This window comes from Cebidichthys violaceus, unplaced genomic scaffold, assembly GCF_023349555.1.
Source record: "Cebidichthys violaceus isolate CVI_PGR_0920_01 unplaced genomic scaffold, fCebVio1.0.p SCAF_7, whole genome shotgun sequence".
Lineage (NCBI taxonomy): Eukaryota > Metazoa > Chordata > Actinopteri > Perciformes > Stichaeidae > Cebidichthys > Cebidichthys violaceus.
The window spans coordinates 10,854,603-10,874,634 of record NW_027176927.1 but is presented as its reverse complement, the minus strand read 5'-3'; the positions used below and the strand labels follow the sequence as shown (position 1 = coordinate 10,874,634).

At 39.0% G+C, this 20,032-nt stretch overlaps 1 protein-coding gene across 1 annotated transcript in view; it reads left to right on the top strand.

Annotated features, from left to right (window-relative positions):
- The first annotated feature begins 2,715 nt into the window (after positions 1–2,715).
- Positions 2,716–20,032, top strand: part of ulk4 (unc-51 like kinase 4) — a 79,516-nt gene continuing 62,199 nt past the window's right edge. Inside the window, exons 1-18 of the mRNA XM_068736310.1 lie at positions 2,716–2,732; positions 3,515–3,655; positions 4,029–4,128; positions 4,287–4,426; positions 4,520–4,673; positions 4,962–5,063; positions 5,345–5,428; positions 5,562–5,637; positions 6,378–6,518; positions 6,861–7,183; positions 7,749–7,818; positions 8,179–8,245; positions 8,521–8,613; positions 8,859–8,919; positions 9,058–9,257; positions 10,088–10,134; positions 10,546–10,624; positions 16,104–16,211. Coding sequence (XP_068592411.1) covers positions 3,518–3,655; positions 4,029–4,128; positions 4,287–4,426; positions 4,520–4,673; positions 4,962–5,063; positions 5,345–5,428; positions 5,562–5,637; positions 6,378–6,518; positions 6,861–7,183; positions 7,749–7,818; positions 8,179–8,245; positions 8,521–8,613; positions 8,859–8,919; positions 9,058–9,257; positions 10,088–10,134; positions 10,546–10,624; positions 16,104–16,211 — 1,983 coding nt within the window. The 5' untranslated portion in view covers positions 2,716–2,732; positions 3,515–3,517. The remainder of the gene's footprint in view (positions 2,733–3,514; positions 3,656–4,028; positions 4,129–4,286; positions 4,427–4,519; positions 4,674–4,961; positions 5,064–5,344; positions 5,429–5,561; positions 5,638–6,377; positions 6,519–6,860; positions 7,184–7,748; positions 7,819–8,178; positions 8,246–8,520; positions 8,614–8,858; positions 8,920–9,057; positions 9,258–10,087; positions 10,135–10,545; positions 10,625–16,103; positions 16,212–20,032) is intronic.

Here is a 20,032-nt window from a genome sequence, read left to right as displayed (position 1 = left end):
GTACAGTTTCTTCCCGTCGTCAGTCGGGCTCATAAACAAAGCCTGGGACCCCCACTGACTCTGTCATCCCCAGGACAATTTTCTTCCAGACACTCCCCTGCTCATCCCTGTTTCTTTATTTATACACACTCAACACTTTCAACATTTCACTTGTTTACAGTCCTGTTATCCGCACATAAAAAGAACTAAGTTGTCACCAGTCTTTAAAAAAGCCTACTAATTTGTGTTCATTATTTGTTTTTATGTAAGCTATTCATACAATGTTGTAATAGCAAGTGTGGTGAGTTTTTTTTCTGGCTTTTATTTTGTATAATAAAAGGTGCCTATAGGAAATGGTACTCTTGGTATCTTTGGTTAATCTTGTAAACTTTAAGTTACGTGCACTGAGAAGATTTCCACGGGCATTCCACTGAGTGCATATAGATGAGTGAACAACAGAGTTCACTCATCTATATGCAGTCAGTGAGGGCCCTACTGATGAAACTTGTCAAGTGAGTGATTGTTAGAAAAGTTCTTAAAACAGACCTGAGGATTTGATGGTTGCTATTTTGTCTCCAGCATTATTTAGACATGCATGATCATTATTTAGACATGAACAAGCTTTCTATCCTATCAACCACGAAAACACGGATTTCTACATTTTAACTTTAACTTCTTTGAAAAGGAAACTTCAACCATTGACATTTTTCATCAGGACCTCTTCTTATGAGACGTACTGTCACTGACTGGACTTTATCATGGAAGATTTAAACCTATGTTGTTTTCTATGTGTCTTACCGTTAAACCTTCACAACACCCAAAACTCACTGCTGCAGAAATTCAATAATACTGGTAATATTTTCAGTTTTCAGTGTTGATTAATCAAATGGGACTGACGTTTGACCATTGTGACAAAGTTTGAATGACCAAAAGCTGCTTAATTATTTAGTTTTATACAAGACTGTCCTCCCGAAATCCTGTTGCACAAACAAGCAATAAAAGTGTTTTACATAGAAAGTCAAAACAAGAAAGATCTAAGTTTGGTTTGTAATGTTTATGCGCTACCTCATGGTTTATCTTCGCAATTGACGTTGTTGGGAAATCAACTGTATTTTAATATTGTCAGAGTGCAGAATATTATTTTGTAGAAATAAAACGGACATGTCACACTTCTCCAAAGATATTTTAGATGTTTTTTTTTTTCTCCTGGTGGTTACTTCTGTTCTATCCAAAATAGAAAGGTGCCATTACTCAACAACATATCTCCAGAAAGCAGCTGACATACAGGCCAGCAGTGGTGTTGCCCTAAATGTTCTGTAGCTGTCAACAGACAACAGTAATGTAGACAAAGTTCAGAAGTGATATAGCTACTAGACGTATAGCTTTTACAACACCATCATTTTAAAACTGAAAAAAGAAAGACACTACACGTTGGGCATCTTTGAATGTAACACTAAAAATAAATGTGGGATTATTTCTGGGAGTTTGTTAAAACAAATCTGCGTGCTAGTGGAGAGTGGCACAGGGTTTAATTCACAGCAGGTCTCATGGTGCTGACAGACTCATGCATTGGAGTCTGTTACAGCGGGGTTCGGTGAATTAGAAGTATCTTTGAAGAATTCATCATCTTTCACTGGAGAGTCTTTTGCTCACAATATTCTCAATCGTGTTCCTAGAGGAAACAGCTTCTGTGCTGTGAGCTTATATGCAGAGAGTACAACATGTTAGACTCCATAATCAGAAATAATTCACATGTGAAGGGGAAACACCAGGTTGGTAAAAGATAATAGGAAATGTATGATGTGAGGTGCAATAGGGCAAATACTATGGAGAGACTGTCCAACTATGTTTTCTTTATTTTGTTGTTGATTTAGATAAATTACTCTTCAAAAGCTCACTCTCTGTTTCTAAAAAACAATCAATGGAGAAAAACTGCAAGACAAACAGCCCTGGTGCTGTTAATCTATGGACACTGAGAACCATATAGGATTAAGGTCAGTACCCACATCCTGACAAAAGCTCTATGTATACATGCTTTACTATAGTATTTTACATTATGTGGGACAGTGTTTGCAGTAAGTGGAGCATTCATGGTGATGGTTGACCCCCTCTGCAGGGTCACATGCATGTTTCTCATACTAATCTCCAATGGGACTTTGCACATGTGCACACATTTAAAATGATTAGCTATTTTTTTAATAACCTAGTTATTATATGTTAGTTATATCGTGCTCACATGCTGGATTGTTCCAGCATAAAGGTGAACGGGTTGCTCTGGAGTCAATGGGAACTTTGAGGCAACTGTAGCCTACAGGGCGTCAGTAGGGACCTAACCGCAGACTATTGTCCCCTAACAGCTCATTCAGGACTCTGTACAGTAAATTAACTTGCAATTTTTTTGCAAAATACAGTAATTTTGATGCCAATTGTCGCTGTATTCCGTGCGCTTGACCATGCGCTGCCTGTTGTGTGCACTCTTGTATCATAGCAACGAAGGAATAGACCATGTGGAGGCGGTCAGGTCAAAACTAAAAACTTATACAATACAACTAACCCGTATTTTTAATCATATGTACGTAAAAATACTTCGTAAGTACTCCTTAATTTTACGTACCGGTAGGCATGCAATGAATTTGGTGGGTAGTTTTTGCTTTAATTTTATTTGCAGAGCTCCAGACATCCCTCTTCCAGTTTGAATTGTACCCGTCTGAGCTCATCTCACTTCCGCTAACAAACAGCGGGTCGTTGAAGAGGTGAGTTATAAGTTAGTTTGATAGTAAACGTGAGGGATATCAAACACATTATTAAGAAGGTATTTAGTGTCTCTGTGTATAGTTTAATGATGTTTTCATGTAATAACGTTACTTACTCGGTGTTGCAGTTAACTGCTGTCTTGTCATTTATAAGCGAACATACCGTCTGTCCTCTTGAATAGATGATAACGTTACAACACACGATACAAGCCAACCGTTAGTCTCTAACGTTAACATGACACTTTAAGGTAACGCTAGATATAATATAATTATTCACCACTTAAAAGTTAACCATCTATTTCAAACATGCTCATTTACTATAAGTGTAGAAGCTACATTTTGTAGCTCGCTGAAGCTATTTTATGACACAAATCAAGCGGTCAGAGTCAAACAGGTGTCAGGTGTTCTGAAGCTAATTAATTAGTCGTAATGGTAATCATCATTCACGGATATCCATTTTAAGTTTGCTAACGTTAGTTGTGCTAAAACGTTAGCCTATGCTAAATGTAACTTCCTCTCATGGTAGACTTCAGAGGACCAATATACCTTAACCTAGATGTTCAGCAAATTACGATATTTAATTATATTTATTCGTTTGACCATTGATAAAATAAATTCATCTCCCCATTATGACAAGTTAAGGTCATACTGTTTGTTTGGCTCTGTGTGTCTGATACTTCCTTGCTTCCTTTCCTCATTGATGCCGAACTCTACTCTCTCAACTTCTTCAAATGTCTAAAGTTAATGATTAAGACTTAATACTTGTTTTATCTTCTCCACAGCGGATGGAGAACTTCATCCTGTATGAAGAACTTGGGGCAGGCGGTAGATCCGTTGTCTATAAAGGAAGAAAGAAAGGCAATCTCAACTATGTAGCCATCGTCTGCGCCGACAAAGCCAAGAGACCTGAGATCACTAACCATGTAGGATAGTTCTCTTAACTGTACAAACGTATCAAGACACATGTCACATTTTCACATTCATAAGTTTTAGTATGTAATTGTATTATAAAGTCTTAAGGGGCATGACATCACCAACTTTGAGACGTTTTAATACATTATTCAGAGTTCTATTGACTTAAAAAAGAATAAAAATATACATAAAAGCATTATCCTTAGACATTAGAGTTTTGGGTCTTATTTGCAGCTAATTTCTTTAAACATTTTTAACAAACAGTCCTTACTGAGATCATAGGGATTCTGAATGGGAATTATTTTAGGGAGAATTCTGCTTTTGAGCATTGAATTGAAGAATACCTACACATTTAATGATGTCTTGTTTTTTGTCTCATTTTAGGTGCGCCTCAGCCATGATCTGTATCATCCGAACATAGCATGTTTCTACGAGTGGTATGAGACAAGTAACCACCTCTGGTTGGTGGTGGAGCTCTGTACAGGTCAGTGGTTATTTCTGTTACTCCTGACAAACAGGCATGCACCATTAGATGTAATAACTTACTGCTCATTTTTTAAAACAAGTGTTAATCTTGCTCTATCTAAGTTTCTTGGTCTCTCTCATGCTTGCTCTCTTTCTACACTCATGTCCATCTATCAGGTGGTTCCCTGGAGTCTATAATTGGTCTTGATGGATGTCTGTCAGAAGATGTGGTGAGGAGGTTTGGATGGGACTTGGTCAAAGGCCTGAAATACATCCATGAATCAGGAATCATTTTCTCTGACTTGACCCCTGCTAAGGTTTGCAACTGCATTCATGTGTAAGCAGGACTAACAAACAGCACCATTATGATGATTAGATGAATACAGTGACCGTCCCTTTGTTGCCCATAGATCCTTCTGGATGGTAGTGGCACTCTGAAGTTTGGTAACTTCTGCCTGTCCAAGGCAGACGGAGAGACACTGCAGGATTTCTTTAACTTGCGCTCTACTTCTGAGGAGGAAGGGGAAGAAGATAGCAAGGAGAACACAAGGAAAAAATTAAATGGTCAGATTTTTTAAAATCCTGTTGGTTCCTAATACATTGTAGTGTTGATTGATGGAGGAGATTAGCCAAGAGGAGTCAAAGATGTACAATGTTTGGATGGATCCAGTTGAAAAGGAATGAACAAGGAATGGTGTAGCTGTTGTTATGACATTGTGATCATATTAGAAACTAAAAGCTGAGAACATGTTATACATTGTGGAGAAGTGTACTGTATGAAAGCTGATGACTGTCTTCTTGTTCTATTTTTGTCTTTCCTAATTACTGTACATATTGTGTGTATATTTTCAGGTCCTCCAACTTACAGAGCTCCAGAAGTTTTGCAGGGATCAGAAACCAATATGAGCTCTGACCTGTGGGCTCTGGGTTGTACACTCTACTACATGTTTACTGGTACACACACACACACACACACACACACACACACACACACACACACACACACACACACACACACACACACACCCGTACACTTGTACAGTGATACCAGCATAGACTGATATGATAAAGTACACAGTGTAAATTAATTTAATGTGTTTTCCTCTGTTGTTGGGTACCTGTCATTCATGATGTTTATAATGATGCTACTGATGATGTACTGGATTGAAAAAAAACTTAGAATAAGCATATTGTAATTTACGACTTAATCCGTAAAAGCTTTTTTTGCTTCTCAGGTAAACCTCTGTTCTATTCTGAGAGCTACACTGAAATTATAGAGATGATTTTACATCAGGAACCACCACCTCCCAGACAGACAGGTGATGCACTCTCTCTCACACACTCGCACACAGTCACACAGTCACACACAGATGTGATGTTTGACATAAATATCTTTATTATAGAGTTTTTAGTTTAAATTAATTAACTTTTCTTCTGTGTTGTTTGTTGCAGTGCTTTCAGCCAGTCCTCCCAGTGAGGACTTCCTGAATCTTCTGAAACGCTTGCTCAACAAAAACCCTGATAAGCGGTATGGTTCACACATACATGCACACACAGGTCCAGCACACACTCCATTCTACTGTTCTACTTTTACTATTATGATCATAACATATATAATCCTTACATCACAATGCTAATGGTGTTATTATTGTGGATTATTTATGTATCTATGACCAGTTGGTAAATTCTGTTCATGAACAGAATTAAACAAATATTCAAAAGTTATTTTGTCTCTTTGTCTTTATTTATTAAAAATACCTTTTATTAATAAGGCAATTCTAGTTCTTGACTCAAATAAAAAATAGACAGCTTGAGAGTTTCTAAGACAGTAAAATGCAACATTGAATTACATTGAATTACACGTTGAGCTATGTGTCACATTTTTGTACAATAGGGCAATACTATATCAATAATATATTGATTGTCATGATTGTATTGTGATATTGAGACTAGATATCGTCTTAGATTTTGGATATGATAATATGCTGTTGTCTTTTTCAGTTTTTAAGGGCTACATAACAGTATAGGGTTATTATTTTCTGAACTTACCAGACTGTTCTAGCCTTTACACACATAATCATTATATCCACATTACTGATGATTATTTATAAAAAATCTCAGTGTGTAAATATTTTGTGGAATATTTTGTCAACCCTTGAATATAATCGCAATATTGATATTGAGGTATTTGGTAAACAATATCGTGATATTTGATTTTCTCCATATTGCCCGACCCTGTCTTAATTTAATATTTTTTTTGTTCATTAGGATGGACTGGCCAGAGTTGTTGGGCCACCCTTTCTGGACACAAGTACTAATGGAGGAAGAAGGAGAAGAAGAAGAGGAGGATGAAGGAGGGGACCAGGAGGAAATAAGTAGCTGTGAAGGGGTCGTTAAAGCTAGCTTGAGGTGTGTCGATATATCTTTATTCCTCTTCATTTAACAGCTCCTACAGCATTCTATGGACATTTTGTTGCAGCCATTTTACTGCTCTCAGATTTGCTTTGTGAAAGTAGTAATGCACACACTAATGGTAGATATAGAGGTCAACGAGTTGTTGAAGCCCAGTCTGTTCTCTTTTAATCCACTGGGAGAGGCACCTTTCAATATAATGCAATACAATTTAACAGCACAACAAACCTACACGCCAGCAGAATTACCATACTATTTAATCCAAACAGTTCATGTGACGGTTTGTTGCCCCCAGTTGAGTATTTTGTGTTAATGTGTGTTTTGTCAATAACTCCACAGACATACAAGGATCCCTGACCCTTTCCCTGCAGGACATGCAGACAAGCTATCCAACGCCCAGCCACCCTCTGGGATTTCTAAGAGACTAATCTCATCACAGTCAACAACCGCAACAATTTACAGGCCATCAGACAGACAGACTGATTGCCAACAAGCTGTCGGACACACCACATGTGGAGCTTCAAGGAACAGCCAGGGCTTGGATAGGGAGAAGGGGAAGGAGAGAGGAGGAGAGGGGGAGGCAAAGACAGAAGATGACCCCAAGCTAACTGTGGCCAAGCAGATGTGCCACACACTGCAGCCCAATAAGTCATTGATGCTCGGTAAGACCTTCTCGGATGTCTTTGCTTAAGTGTTTACGTTAGATATGGGAGTTACTTGGCCACTGTTTTAAATAACCAGTTTATTCTGGTAGTTATGTGCTCTCTGTGTGTGTGTGTGTGTGTGTGTGTGTGTGTGTGTGTGTGTGTGTGTGTGTGTGTGTGTGTGTGTGTTGATATGGTTGATGTAAAAAGTTGTTGGTTGGACATTATATACTTTATTTATGGGAAGAAACCACTACCATCGTTACCCTAAGCAAGGCTGTTTCTCATCTTGATATTGATGGAAAGACAGTCACAACAGACATGATCAGCAAACCTTTCCTGCATATATAAAGAATATTCAGTAAGGTGTTTTGTTTCACCATAACGGTTGTTTAAACATGGCTGTATTAATCTAGTTGTCTAGATAAGCCGATTTTGTTCTGCCTATTCTTTTCCTCTCATCTGCAAACATTTGAACTTTTCACTGTTTGCTGTAATAGCTATTGTGCAAATCTCCTTGCTGATTAATATGCATGCTACATCTTTCAATCTGATTATGTATCTTTTGTGCTTCTTCCTCCAGATAATGTATCAGAGCTCAGGCCAAAGAGTGGTGTGGATGAGGACAACACGGAATCCATTTTTCTGCTCAGGTATTCAGTTCATTCTATCTGCTGTCCTGTTTGGGTTGTTCATCTGTTTTAGCCAGCGAGCTAATTGATGTCCTGGTGATGTCCTATTTTCTGAAGAAGAATGTGAATCTCTCTGAAGTTATCCTCCATCCAAACTCTTGCATTGAACACACACATTGGGAAAGTACACAGTGTAATGCAGTACTGTAATTGTTGAAGCATGATTTTAAAATGAGTGGCCCCAGTGCTACTCATATATCTATTCTTAGCAACACTGTGCTCTTCCAATTAAGCTAGAAGGGATCAGCCTCATGCACACATATCCAACGGTCATAAGCAGCTAGCACTTCATTTTGACATTATTTTACTTTTCTCCTCTAGCTCCTGTACCACCTCAAGGAGAAGCTGCATTATCTCAGACTCCCTGAACCAGACCCATCCACCTCAGGTTACTGCCACCATATACTCTGAAATCTGCAAGAACTTGTAAACAGCAGAGTGTTTCATGCTTATATAATAACATGAGGAACTGGTAAATTGGTAACTTAGTTACTATGTCTGAACCCAATTACATTATTGTTATTGCTGTTTTTTCTACTGAATATTTAAATATATTCACTTTTAGGTTTAGCCTCTGCTTCCATTTTCTGGTGAGCTTGGTGAATACTTTAACCCTCTTCTGCTGAGGTTGACTCTCCTCTCTTTTCTTTCACCTCCTCCTAGGCCAGGACTGGTTCTGACATCACATCCTCTGTGAAAGCTCTTCTCCATACTGACTCTGATCTGACTGTCACCCAAATCATGGACAACCCCAAGGTATAGACGTACAATATTATTGGACACAGGCCATTTCAGATACTTAAAATACATCTGTTCTACTTTTAATAATCTTCAGTCGTAAGTGTCGTAGGAGCCCCTCCTTGTAACCCTCTCACAATCAAATTGGACAAAGTAAACAATATTAGACAACAATATTGCGGAAATGGCTACATGGGAGTTGTGGTATGCAGATCAGATAGATACTGAGGCTTAATGTGTGGTGTTCTCTGTCTATTTATCAGATTCTTAAGAGTTCTCCTGTGCGTTTTGATCCCAAAACCCTTTGTGTACCAGCATATTCAGGTACTGTGGTACATTTGTTGTTCTAGTCGATATCAAGTGAATTTTTGTCCTATAGAAAGTACAGATGACCTATGCAGTGTGTGGTCATTCGCCCCAATCTGTCTTCAGGCTGACTTTTTCTTATCTCCTCTTCTCCAGTTGAGAAGCTGCAGTCCCTGAGTGATGAAGAGTGGACGGTCTTCCTCTTACAGCTTTGTTCATCTCTTGAAGAGCAGAGCCCCTCCACTGCTCCTCCTCCTCACTCCACAGCCAATCGCTCCAGGCTCAACCTGCTGTGCTACCTCTGTTGTGTAGTTGGACATAAAGCTATTGCTAACAGGCTGATGAACTCAACACTGGTAGGACAACATGTACTTGCATAGCATCCCTGTTGAAATATTGATGCATCCCTGGCTGGGTTTAACAAGATAATTTCTTAGGGAATATTTTTAGACTTCAGCGCTGCATGGCAGTGTGAGAGTCCTTGCTCTCAGCTCAGTGAAACTGAGGTTGTAAAATATTCAAAACATTTTTTCTCCATTTGAATGTTTGTAAACTTCAAACACATGCAATTTAATAACTTTTTATATAATAACTTTTTCTTTTTCTCAGCCCTCAGTCCTTGCGATACATTTATCATAAGCTAGCCATATTTGTAAGCAAATAGCATCACCAGGAACGTGTAATATGTGTGAGGTCCTTGCTGTTGCTTTCAGCATGTCATTAGTCAAGTGGGAGTCATTAGCGCCGTGAGAAGGGCATAGTGCCACACAGTTATTCAAGGCTAAGAAAATGGCTTAACTTTTGTCTGACTTTGAACACAAAATGACTCAGAATATATATTTTTCAAAACTAGGAATTTACTTGTGGTAAAACACCTGATTAACTCTAAATAATGTTTGGATCTTGACTACTTTCACAACATATCAGTACTGATGAAACATGGTGTGTTAATACATTTGTACATATCACTCGTCGGTTTTATTCGCCCAACAGACCTACAAATGCAATTGTTTTGCTCAAGCTTTTACAAATGTAACAAATTTGCAAAAGCTTATTCAAAGTCAAAATGAATCACAAACCCATGATTTGCTATCATATGTCATCATTTCTTAGAGACAGGGTTCTTAATATTTGTTCTTCTTTCTTTCTTTATCTGTCTCTCTAATCTCCACCCTCCTTCATTCAGCTTCCAGTATTGACCCAGCAATTACGGCAAGCTCTGAACTGGGATGTGTAAGTACATTATGTATGTATTCTCTCTATAAACCACGGAGCATGATTGTGTGCCTTGCTGTAATGTTGGAGAAGTGGTTACTACGGATACACAGTAAAAACTAAAACTAAAATAATCATTGGTGGAACTGAACTACAAACTATTGAGACTCAGATACCCAAGAAAGACAAAATAGCTTTTTGGCAGCACTTAAGTATCAAATTTGAGGAGCAGACAAGAACTTGGAGGATAGCACACACCCTAAAGGATGTGTCCTTGCTCTCCCTCTTTCTCTCTCTCTCTTTCTTTTGCAGTTCTTAACGAACCGTTTTTTCAAGTTACTTCTATCAATTCCAACATATATCATGTCATATGAAAGAAACAGAAAATTAACAGTTTTTATTTTGTAAAACAAAAAAAATGTTTTCCAGACGGAGCAAGGTTCTCAGAGTGATTGGTTTCCTGGCTCTGCATTGTACTGAATTGGGAGAGGACAGTCCTGTTTCTGAGGTCTGGCACGCACGCACGCACTCACGCACGCACACACACACACACACACACACACACACACACACACACACACACACACACACACACACACACACACAGACACACACAGACAGACAGACAGAACTTTCAATTCTATATTTTTTCCTCTGCAAACTCACGTTTACATCGATAATAGAGTTACAGTATATCTCTGCTCATCCAGCCTTTAGCGGCTACAGAAGTACGGGAGCACAAATGCACTGGCACTGTAGAAAATGCTTAAAACAAATAAAAAAAATCTGTTTTAAATTTTACCCCAAAAAAAGGTAAATGATTATAGCCATATTGAAATGTTCAATAACAAGCCCTTCTGTGTGGCGTTTGCATGTTCTCATTGTGTTAGCGTGGGCTTCCTCCCACAGCTCGAAGACGTGCAGATTTGGAAAACTCTAAATTGGCCATAGATGTGAATGTGAGCTTGTCTGACTCTGTGAGTCAGCCCTATGGTTTACTGGCGACCTGTTTGCTAGGATCGGCTCCAGCCCCCGCTACCCTCTAAGGACAAGCGGTTACAGATAATGGATGGATGATAAGATGTTCTCAAACCTTAAACCTAAACATCTTGAGGGCCTAAAACCTGCAGTACCAGTTCACACCGCGAGGTGACAGTACGTACCAGCAGATGTACAGAAAGTATGACTGCACATTTATGCATAAGAACGGAAAACATAAGAACAATGAGTCTAATACTGCATGCAGTATGTATAGTTGTTTCTTTATTCACAGTAAGTCCTGCACATGTTGTTGTGCACTTCAATGCATTTTTGTTAATTTATAGATATGTAATTTTTGTTTGATTTATAGATATGTAATTTTTGTTTGATTTTTATCCCTGCTTTTGTTCTGTTTAGGGGCATATCCCCAATAATTTAAACTTCCAGCACAAAACGTAGGGGATAATCTGCCCTAACATAAGAAGTGGATGGGAACATCTAGTCTGTCCACAATAACTTTATAGTACTAGTGTGTACCAGCAGGTGGCATTAAAAATCTACAAGACAACACGTCTCTCATTAGCCTCAGAGACACTAAAAACGTCTCTCTCTCACTCACTCACACTCACACACACACACACTCATACTCACACTAACACACACACACACACACACTCATACTCACACTAACACACACACACACACACACACACACTAACTCATGCAAACATTTGACGATCGTGCTGGCTTTTGCTAGGTTTTGTCTTGCTTATGCAGTTCCTTCATCAAACATTGTATAGTTTGTTTATTATTTGTATTTATTTACATATGCTACTTTTTTATAATAGTAACAATATCACCATGGTCTGCTTTCTTTGTCATAGTTATTGTAATGATACAAGTGATACTGCTGTACATATCTATATTGTTTTTTAGGTATACCTTGCCAAAACAATCGTCAAGTACATTTTTAGTCATATAACCCAATACCACAAATCACATATTTGCTTTAAGGGGCATTGTAATCAGCACAGCACACGACACCCTCTGTTCTAAGATCCCTGACTTGTAAAAAGGGTAGAAACCGTATTACAATAGATTGTAAAGCCCATTGAGGCAAATTTGTGATATTGGGTTATATAAATAAAATTGACTTGACGTGAATATTAGTTTGACTGCATTAGTTTTATGTAGGTGTACCTAATAATTTGGCAACTGAGTGTATTTTCCTAAACAGTGACAAACAGACAATTCAAATACTTTACTGAGTGCCCCATATCACACACACACACACACACACACACACACACACACACACACACACACACACACACACACACACACACGTTCAATCCGAGTGGTGTTGAACTAATTCAATGTAAAAGCAGTTTTGTATGGTGCTGAGATGTGGAGCCTCTCCCTTATTTCATCCTTTCATCCTGAACAGAGCTAAACACCTTTTCGCGTCTCTCTACTCCTTTGTCTCTTCGTCTGCTCGATCACATCTGTTTATTCTAAATGTAATCCATTCCGGCTAGGGTACTTCTGATCCCACATCCGCTCTCTTTCCTGGTTTGTCTTTTTTCTTCTCTCTGTTTTCATTTGTTTCGACACTTTACTGCTACCGAGTCGTCACAGTGATTTACAAAATGGCCGACTGTGGCATAGCAGTGTTTTTTTTGGTGCGCTTGTTTTTAAAGACAAATGGCGGAACAATTTTTCCGCTCTCGTCCTCACCTCCCTGCTGCTAACGTAGGATGACAAATTGTTAAGAAAAGGACAACGCTGTTCATTTGTGTCTGTGTGTCGGTCTGTTTGTGTCTGTGTGTGTCCATCTATAGACTCAGCAGGGGTTCCCCTATTTATCTCTGCATGTGTGTATGCATGCAAACGCTTTGTGTTAGTGCGTATTCTTATTTAATAGTGATATATAACAGATAACCAATAAAACAGCCCATGCTTGCATTTGTGTGTGTGTGTGTGTGTGTGCGCGCGCGTGTGCATGCGCGTGTGCGCATGTGTTGTCTCAGCAGGGGTTCTCCTGCTGCAGTCCTACTGATTGGAGTGTCAGGGCTGGGCTTAGTTACCATGGTAACTACTATATGCTTCGAACCCCCAACACACGGGCTAACACACAAACGCACACACACACACACACACACACACACACACACCTGTTTGTCTCTGTCTCTCTTTCTGTCTCACTCTCCCCTTTCTGTCTGTCCGCCTCTTATCTCTGTTCTCTCTCCCTTTAGTCTGTCTGTCTTTGTCCCTCACTCTCTCCGTCTCTCTCCTCCAATAGAATTAAATGAGAATAAAATATTCTGGGTTAATGTTACTAATGCAAGCTTACTGCTTTCCTCATGCGACGTAGGGAAGCTATGCTTTCAGAACAAACCAGATATCATTTTCCCATTCACTTATCATCACCTACAAAGTTTTCAGTGGCGTTTACAGCGGTGTAGCTGCTAAAGCTTCTGCTGTGCAGAGTGTTCGGTGAGATATAAAGTCCACAACAATCTTCAGGAACAGAGGGCATCGGCTCCAGGAAGACACTAGTTAGACATTTGTGAATATTGCAAGGAATATATGACAGTTTGAACTACTTGTGTTGTGTGAACATCTATAACTAATGAATTTTGATGAAAACCATCAAAAACCTACACTACAGTATAGATTTATATGCTGATGGTCGAACACAAAGCACAGCATTATTGTTTCCTGGAGCTGATGAAGATATTCTCAGAGCCTGTGCTAATCTAACATCTTCTAAAGTTGGTGTTTGATTCATAAACCAAACTGTTTAAAAAACTGTAACTTATCGTGCTGTGTATATTATAGCCATGCATTTGTTGTCTTGTTTTACCATTTGACATACAGTATGTCGGTCTCTTCTCTCACCTCAGCAAAGATGAGCCTTTTATTAGCTGTAAAATAATGTGCATTTCCTTCTTTATAACACCGATAATGCCCCAACCTGTCCATACAGTAACCGCTCATGTGCGCTATTTGTAGGTGTCACATTTTTGTGTGTATGTGCAAGACTTCTGTGTGCTGTGTTGGGATGTGTTTTATATCCTCGGTGCAACTTTATGAATGCTGTTAGTGCATGTTAACTAAGTTAATGTGTGTATGTTCCCTTATCTGAGGGAGTGTTGATGCTGAGATAATGTGTCTAGGAGGGAATATAGTCGTGTGTGTGTGTGCTCGCGTGTTTATGCCTGCTTTTCCACTCTGGCTCGTTGCACAGGGGTGCCTTTCAGTACCCTGTGCCTCACTGCAGCTGCGAGAGCAGTTTCAAACACACCCCAGAATCTCAGCTATGCACTCAGCCATTTATGTTATTAGCGGGTTTAGCTCTGAAAGGCAGTGAGGGAGAAGAACGGAGAGCAATAATGTGAGAACGAGGCAGAAGACCAAGAGCAGCTTCTATTACAGTACCATTCACATGCTTGGTTAGAAACGACACAACATGGTATGATTTTACAGTTTAGAACTTTAAATAGGGGTGACCGTGGCTAAGTGGAGAGCAGGGCCGCCTTTCAATCAGAGGGTTGGCGGTTCGATCCCCGGCTCCTGCTCTACTAGTCTCGTGTCAATGTGTCCTTGAGCAAGACACTTAACCCCAGAATGTCTCCCGTAGCTGCGTCTACGGTGTGTAAATAGATACTGAATTGTAAGTCGCTTTGGATAAAAGCGTCTGATAAATGACCGTAATGTAATGTAAATAAGGTCAACCGAAACATACATATTGGCTTCTGTCCTCGTCTCAAAGTGTATCGGCAATAATGTTCAGGCCTACTCAGGATTCCAGTGGCAAACTGATGCTGTACCATGCTCATTGATGGCCCCGCATGAGGATACACCACGGTTCTTGGGCAGAAATAAAAGGAAAGAATAACTCTTCTGGGAAAGGGGAAGATATGTTGAGAGAGTACATGACAAACAGACTGTTACCACTTCTCACCCTACAACGAGAAAGAGAGATAGAAGGTGAGAGACAGTGAAAGCGAAAAGGGGGGAGAGTGAAAGATGTCATGTACATACATTGAGGGCGATTACAAGTGGAGCAGGAAGAGAAAAGACACAAGAAGGGTGAAAAACAATGCGGAGGGAGAGACCGAGAACAGAGAGGGATGGAAAAGAAAAGTGGAGAAGAGAGAGGGTGAGATAGAGGAGTGAAGCAGAACTTTCATCAGATCACAGAGGGGGGAAGATGGCAGTAATGCTAATGCCAGGAAGCAGCCAGCCAGCAATGCTGTCTCTGCATATACTTAACTCTGTGTGTGTGTGTGTGTGTGTGTGTGTGTGTGTGAGAGTGTGCAGTGCATTTCTTATAACTGCATATGATTGCATGAATTTGTGTACCTTATGTGTGTGTGCATATACTTAGTGCTTTGAAAACACTTGTTTGTGTATTTTGGTGTGTTTGTGCATTTTAGTGGTTTTCAGTGAGATTGTTGTTGCTGCTGTCCAGCTCTTTCTGTTTCCTGCTTTGTCTTTCTTTCACTTTAGCTTCCTTTTCACTGCTGCTTCCCTCTTCTTTTCTCACTCTACCCTCTCCTCCTCACTCTTTACCCTTTCTGCTTTTACCTTTGCCTCGCTTTAGTTTCTTTCCTTTATGGTCAGTAACAAACAAACATCACTAAATAATCAAAGTTAAAAGGTACAGTTGTATGGCAGGGGGATTTAGAAGTTTGAGATCACACAAAGATGTCCCAAGAGTGTTAAATACATATTGTAATCGTATATTTGCAACCACGTATTAGTTATGATGAATGTATAGGACTTTATCTCAATTTGTTTCATTTTTCCATGTCCTGTTATATTCTGAGACTACATATGAAGGGATAATATCTTTTGTTAAATTATAACCTATACTTGAAATAGTTTAAAAACGTTTCAGTTTTATAGAGCAGGAAGTCTTATTATTATTTTTGATTTGATTTAGAAACAATGAGGAAAAGAATACTGCTGATGAAACTATATCTCTTCTCTCTTTCCAGACTGTGTCCACACTGACAGATTTATTGAGAGAGAACTTGAGGAATAGCAAAATCAAGCAGTTCCTGCTGCCACCACTCGGGGAGATCCTCTACCTCATCGCCTCTCAGGTAGACTCTGTCTCTTTAAATTTGTCTTTTCATATTCCTGTGATGCAAAGATACTGCAGTTGATTGATCCAAAGGAAACATTTGAATGGATCCAAACACCCACTGCATAAGTGAGAAATGGGTGCACATGTGCACTTGCTTGCATGCACACACAAGGCACAGTTTTCAGGAGTTTCGTAGCTGACACGAATATTGCTTTTTAAAGGTTATATTCTTTTAGACAGGGCGAATCAGAGGGTGGGCTGTGAGATGTGATAAAGGTTTAGGATCAGAATTCTGATATTTCTGTTGTTTGTTTTTTCAATTTTTGACCACTGACTCGTGTGAAAATTCTTCAGGAAGTGCTTCCCTGAGCCTTCCACTTAGCACTTATTGTTTTCATACTAGCTTGTTGCACTTATTGTATTCGTATTACTTATAGTACTAACTGTTTTTCTTGTTTCTGCACTGTACTTTGGCTCTGAGTTATGCTCTGCTTCATGCTCTTAGATGCTTGTTTGGAAAAGGAAATGTACTTATGACTTCTGGTGACTAGTAGTTCTTTTGATTACCAATGTTGATGCACTTATTGTAAGTCGCTTTGGATAAAAGCATCTGCTAAATGACTGTAATGTAATGTAATGTAATGAAAATCCACCTGACTGTGGTTGGGAAGTTAAACAAGATTCACGGAAATGCAGAGATATGAAGACAGGAAAAAAACCCACTAATGCTATTGTTGTGAGCATATGAATGTGCATTCATTTTCAATTTAATCAAAAAAGAGATGGATCACCTATTCCAGTTTTAGTGTGGCTGCAAGAACACACTTCTAATAAATAATGTGATATTTAGTAGTATGAACTTTTGACGAACAGTCAAAGACGGTCCTGCTGTATGCAGAATATGTGAATATTCTCTAGCCTCTAAAGCAATCATTCACTGACTCACTCATTATGCCAAATCTTTGGAAAAGCTTCCCTTGCTGTTTGACTTCTTCTCATTAGTCTAATCAGGGTATTGAATTTAGCATTTTGTTGTTTTGAAAGTCACTTAAGCTGACCACACTAGAATAAATCAGCGCTGAAACCAGCTATCTGGCCCCTCAGAGGCTGCTGATTTCAATCAAACATTTTTATTAAAATCAACATTCTATAGTGTGGAAGGGTAAATTCTCAAATCTGAAGTACTGTCATTATTGTGGAGGCCTACGTAGTACGTACTAAACCTCTGCAAAAGTCATTAAATGCATTGATTGATTCATATTATTACATGTTATTAGAAATGCAATGAACACATAGATCCACTTGCATCTCACCCTGCTGATAATCACAACCTCAAACAACAGCAGGATGAACTGTAAAGATGCTCACTCTAGTTAATTCTCCAAACGATGTGCAAACTACACAGACTAACCCATAACATTGTGTTTATGGAGTGTGGACCTTACACTTCTAGGCCTCCAGAGAAAAGTTTCTCTTTTCCCAACTCTTAAGTAAATATTGCAGAACGGCTAATTTCTTAAGAGTTAATGAGTCAAAGTGAACCGAGCACAGCACTGGTGCCAGATGGCAGAAAGATCAAAACACATTTCTTATTACTTCAGTGAGAAAGTAATGAGATCAATCTTGATGAAACTGAGTGCTCTGTCATTAGGTGATGGAGTTCAAATTAACATGCTGACTAAATTGAATTGAAAGCGAATTGACCCCAGCCCTGAACATTACAAGAGAGAGTGAAGGAGGCTTTGTTTGACTTCATTAGAAAAGATGATCCCAATTTATTTCTGGTTAACCTCAATCTAGCCAGGCAAGTCGATTAAGTGTACGATTTTTATTTACAAGACTGATGGATAACCTTCAAAAATCGATCACGCTGCCTGATTACACTTATTACTCTCCTGAAGCCATGGGGAACCTCATCAGTGTCCGGGAGAGCTCTTAATAAATAGATTTTTCTGCTCCTGCAAGAGCTAGTGTTTTTACCATGGATGCCAATGTGTTCTTAACCAATAATAATGCTATAATCATCTGATTCCTGTACCTCGCTCAGAGCAGTACATTAAAGTGTAAATGTGTGTTAGTTACAGGAGGAAAATGAAACACCTGGAATTAAAAATTATTTTTATTTGGGTATTATGTAATGGACCTACACAAAATAGTTGAAATTGGTGAAGTGAAATGATAAAGAAACACTGCTCAAAGAAAAAAGGGTAAGAAAGAAAACACATTTGGAGTCTCCCACGTGCCTTTTGGCAAACTCCAAACATGTTTTAATTTTTTTTCACCCTAAGCAATGGCTTTTTTCAGGACACTCTTCCTTAAAGGGACAGTGTGTACGTTTGAGTGGCATCTAGTGGTTTGTGGCAGGTTGATGTCAACGAAACACCCCTCAGCTCAGCCCCTCCCTTTCCAAGCGTGTCGGAGAACTGAAGTGGCCTACAGGTAGGAAGAGGTACCTCATAGGATTTTATTATTCTTATCAATACTTGGTTCTTCTACATGAATAAATAATTGTTTTAAAAAAAGATAGATAAGATTGTAAAACAAATAAAAACAGAACAGCATTACTAGTTATTTATAATTTAGATATAGCTAAATATTGTTTCTAGAGCAGCAACAGTTATGTTTACAACAGCAAAGTAATTATATAAAGTCATTAATATCTCACTGGAAACAACTGTAAAATAAATAACATTTCTGAGAGAAGTTTATAAAGAATGAAGAACAGAGACATCCGTCAGTATCAGTCAATCCTCCTGTCTTCTGTTCTCCTGGCTGCTTTGTCTCAGTTTACAAAAGAAACCTTTTGGCCGATCGTTCATGCTGTGCTTGTGTAAACATAGCTGATTGAATTAGGTTTCACTTTCATTTACATGTTCACAGATGTATTGATAAAGTATTGGCTTTTAAGAGTAACAAGCGTAGTTGCCGTCAACTTGAGTATCCTTCACTTCACCTGGTTAACTTTACCACAGCGGCATAGCTGCTCGCACTTTGTGTGTGTCTGTGTTTGTGTCTGTGTGTGTGTGTGTGTGTGTGTGTGTGTGTGTGTGTGTGTGTGTGTGTGTGTGTGTGTGTATAGTTGCAGGAGCTCAGCCCGATAGAGTCAGCAGAGCAGATGACATTGCAACATTAAAAAGTACTAATAAAAAGTACCAGTCACATCAGAACTTTCAGAATTACTACGATCTTCATTCTTTAGCACTGGGGCCTGTTTAATACCGGGTTTCGGAAAGCGTCCCTTCCTTCAGATAACGTAAAACGCAGAAGGATCTCTCTGGAGCCAGTGTTCATTCTGGGCTGCTGTAGAAACATGGCAGTGCAAGATGGTGGACTCCGTGGAAGATGACCCGCACCCTATGTAGATATAAATGGCTTTTTGTAAGCTAAGGAAACATAACCATTGTTAGTTTCGGGTGATTATACTCTGATTAAAACATAGTTATGTATATTATATTCAATATCTGCCAATAACCCCCCCCAAAATGTTACACACTGTCACATTAAAGCCCAGCTCTGTGGAGTGTATGGCTTAATAATGTGGACAGTTATCTGTGGTCTCTGTTTCCTCTCTGATTAATGGCCTCCTTGCCTGGTCTGTGATTATAGGTCCTAATTTGTTGTAGTGCCACATTCTTTCCCTTTTGTGATGAACATATTTAAGGATGCTCTGTTAGATCATGTGACAGATCATGTGACTCTTATATTGCACTTCTTAAGATCATTTGTAGAACCAGAACTTATTTAGGGAGTCATAGCAAAGGAGGTGAATGTACACACCACTTTTCAGTTTTGTTATTTTTTAGAATGTTTAAAAACAAGTTTTTTTTCACCACAACA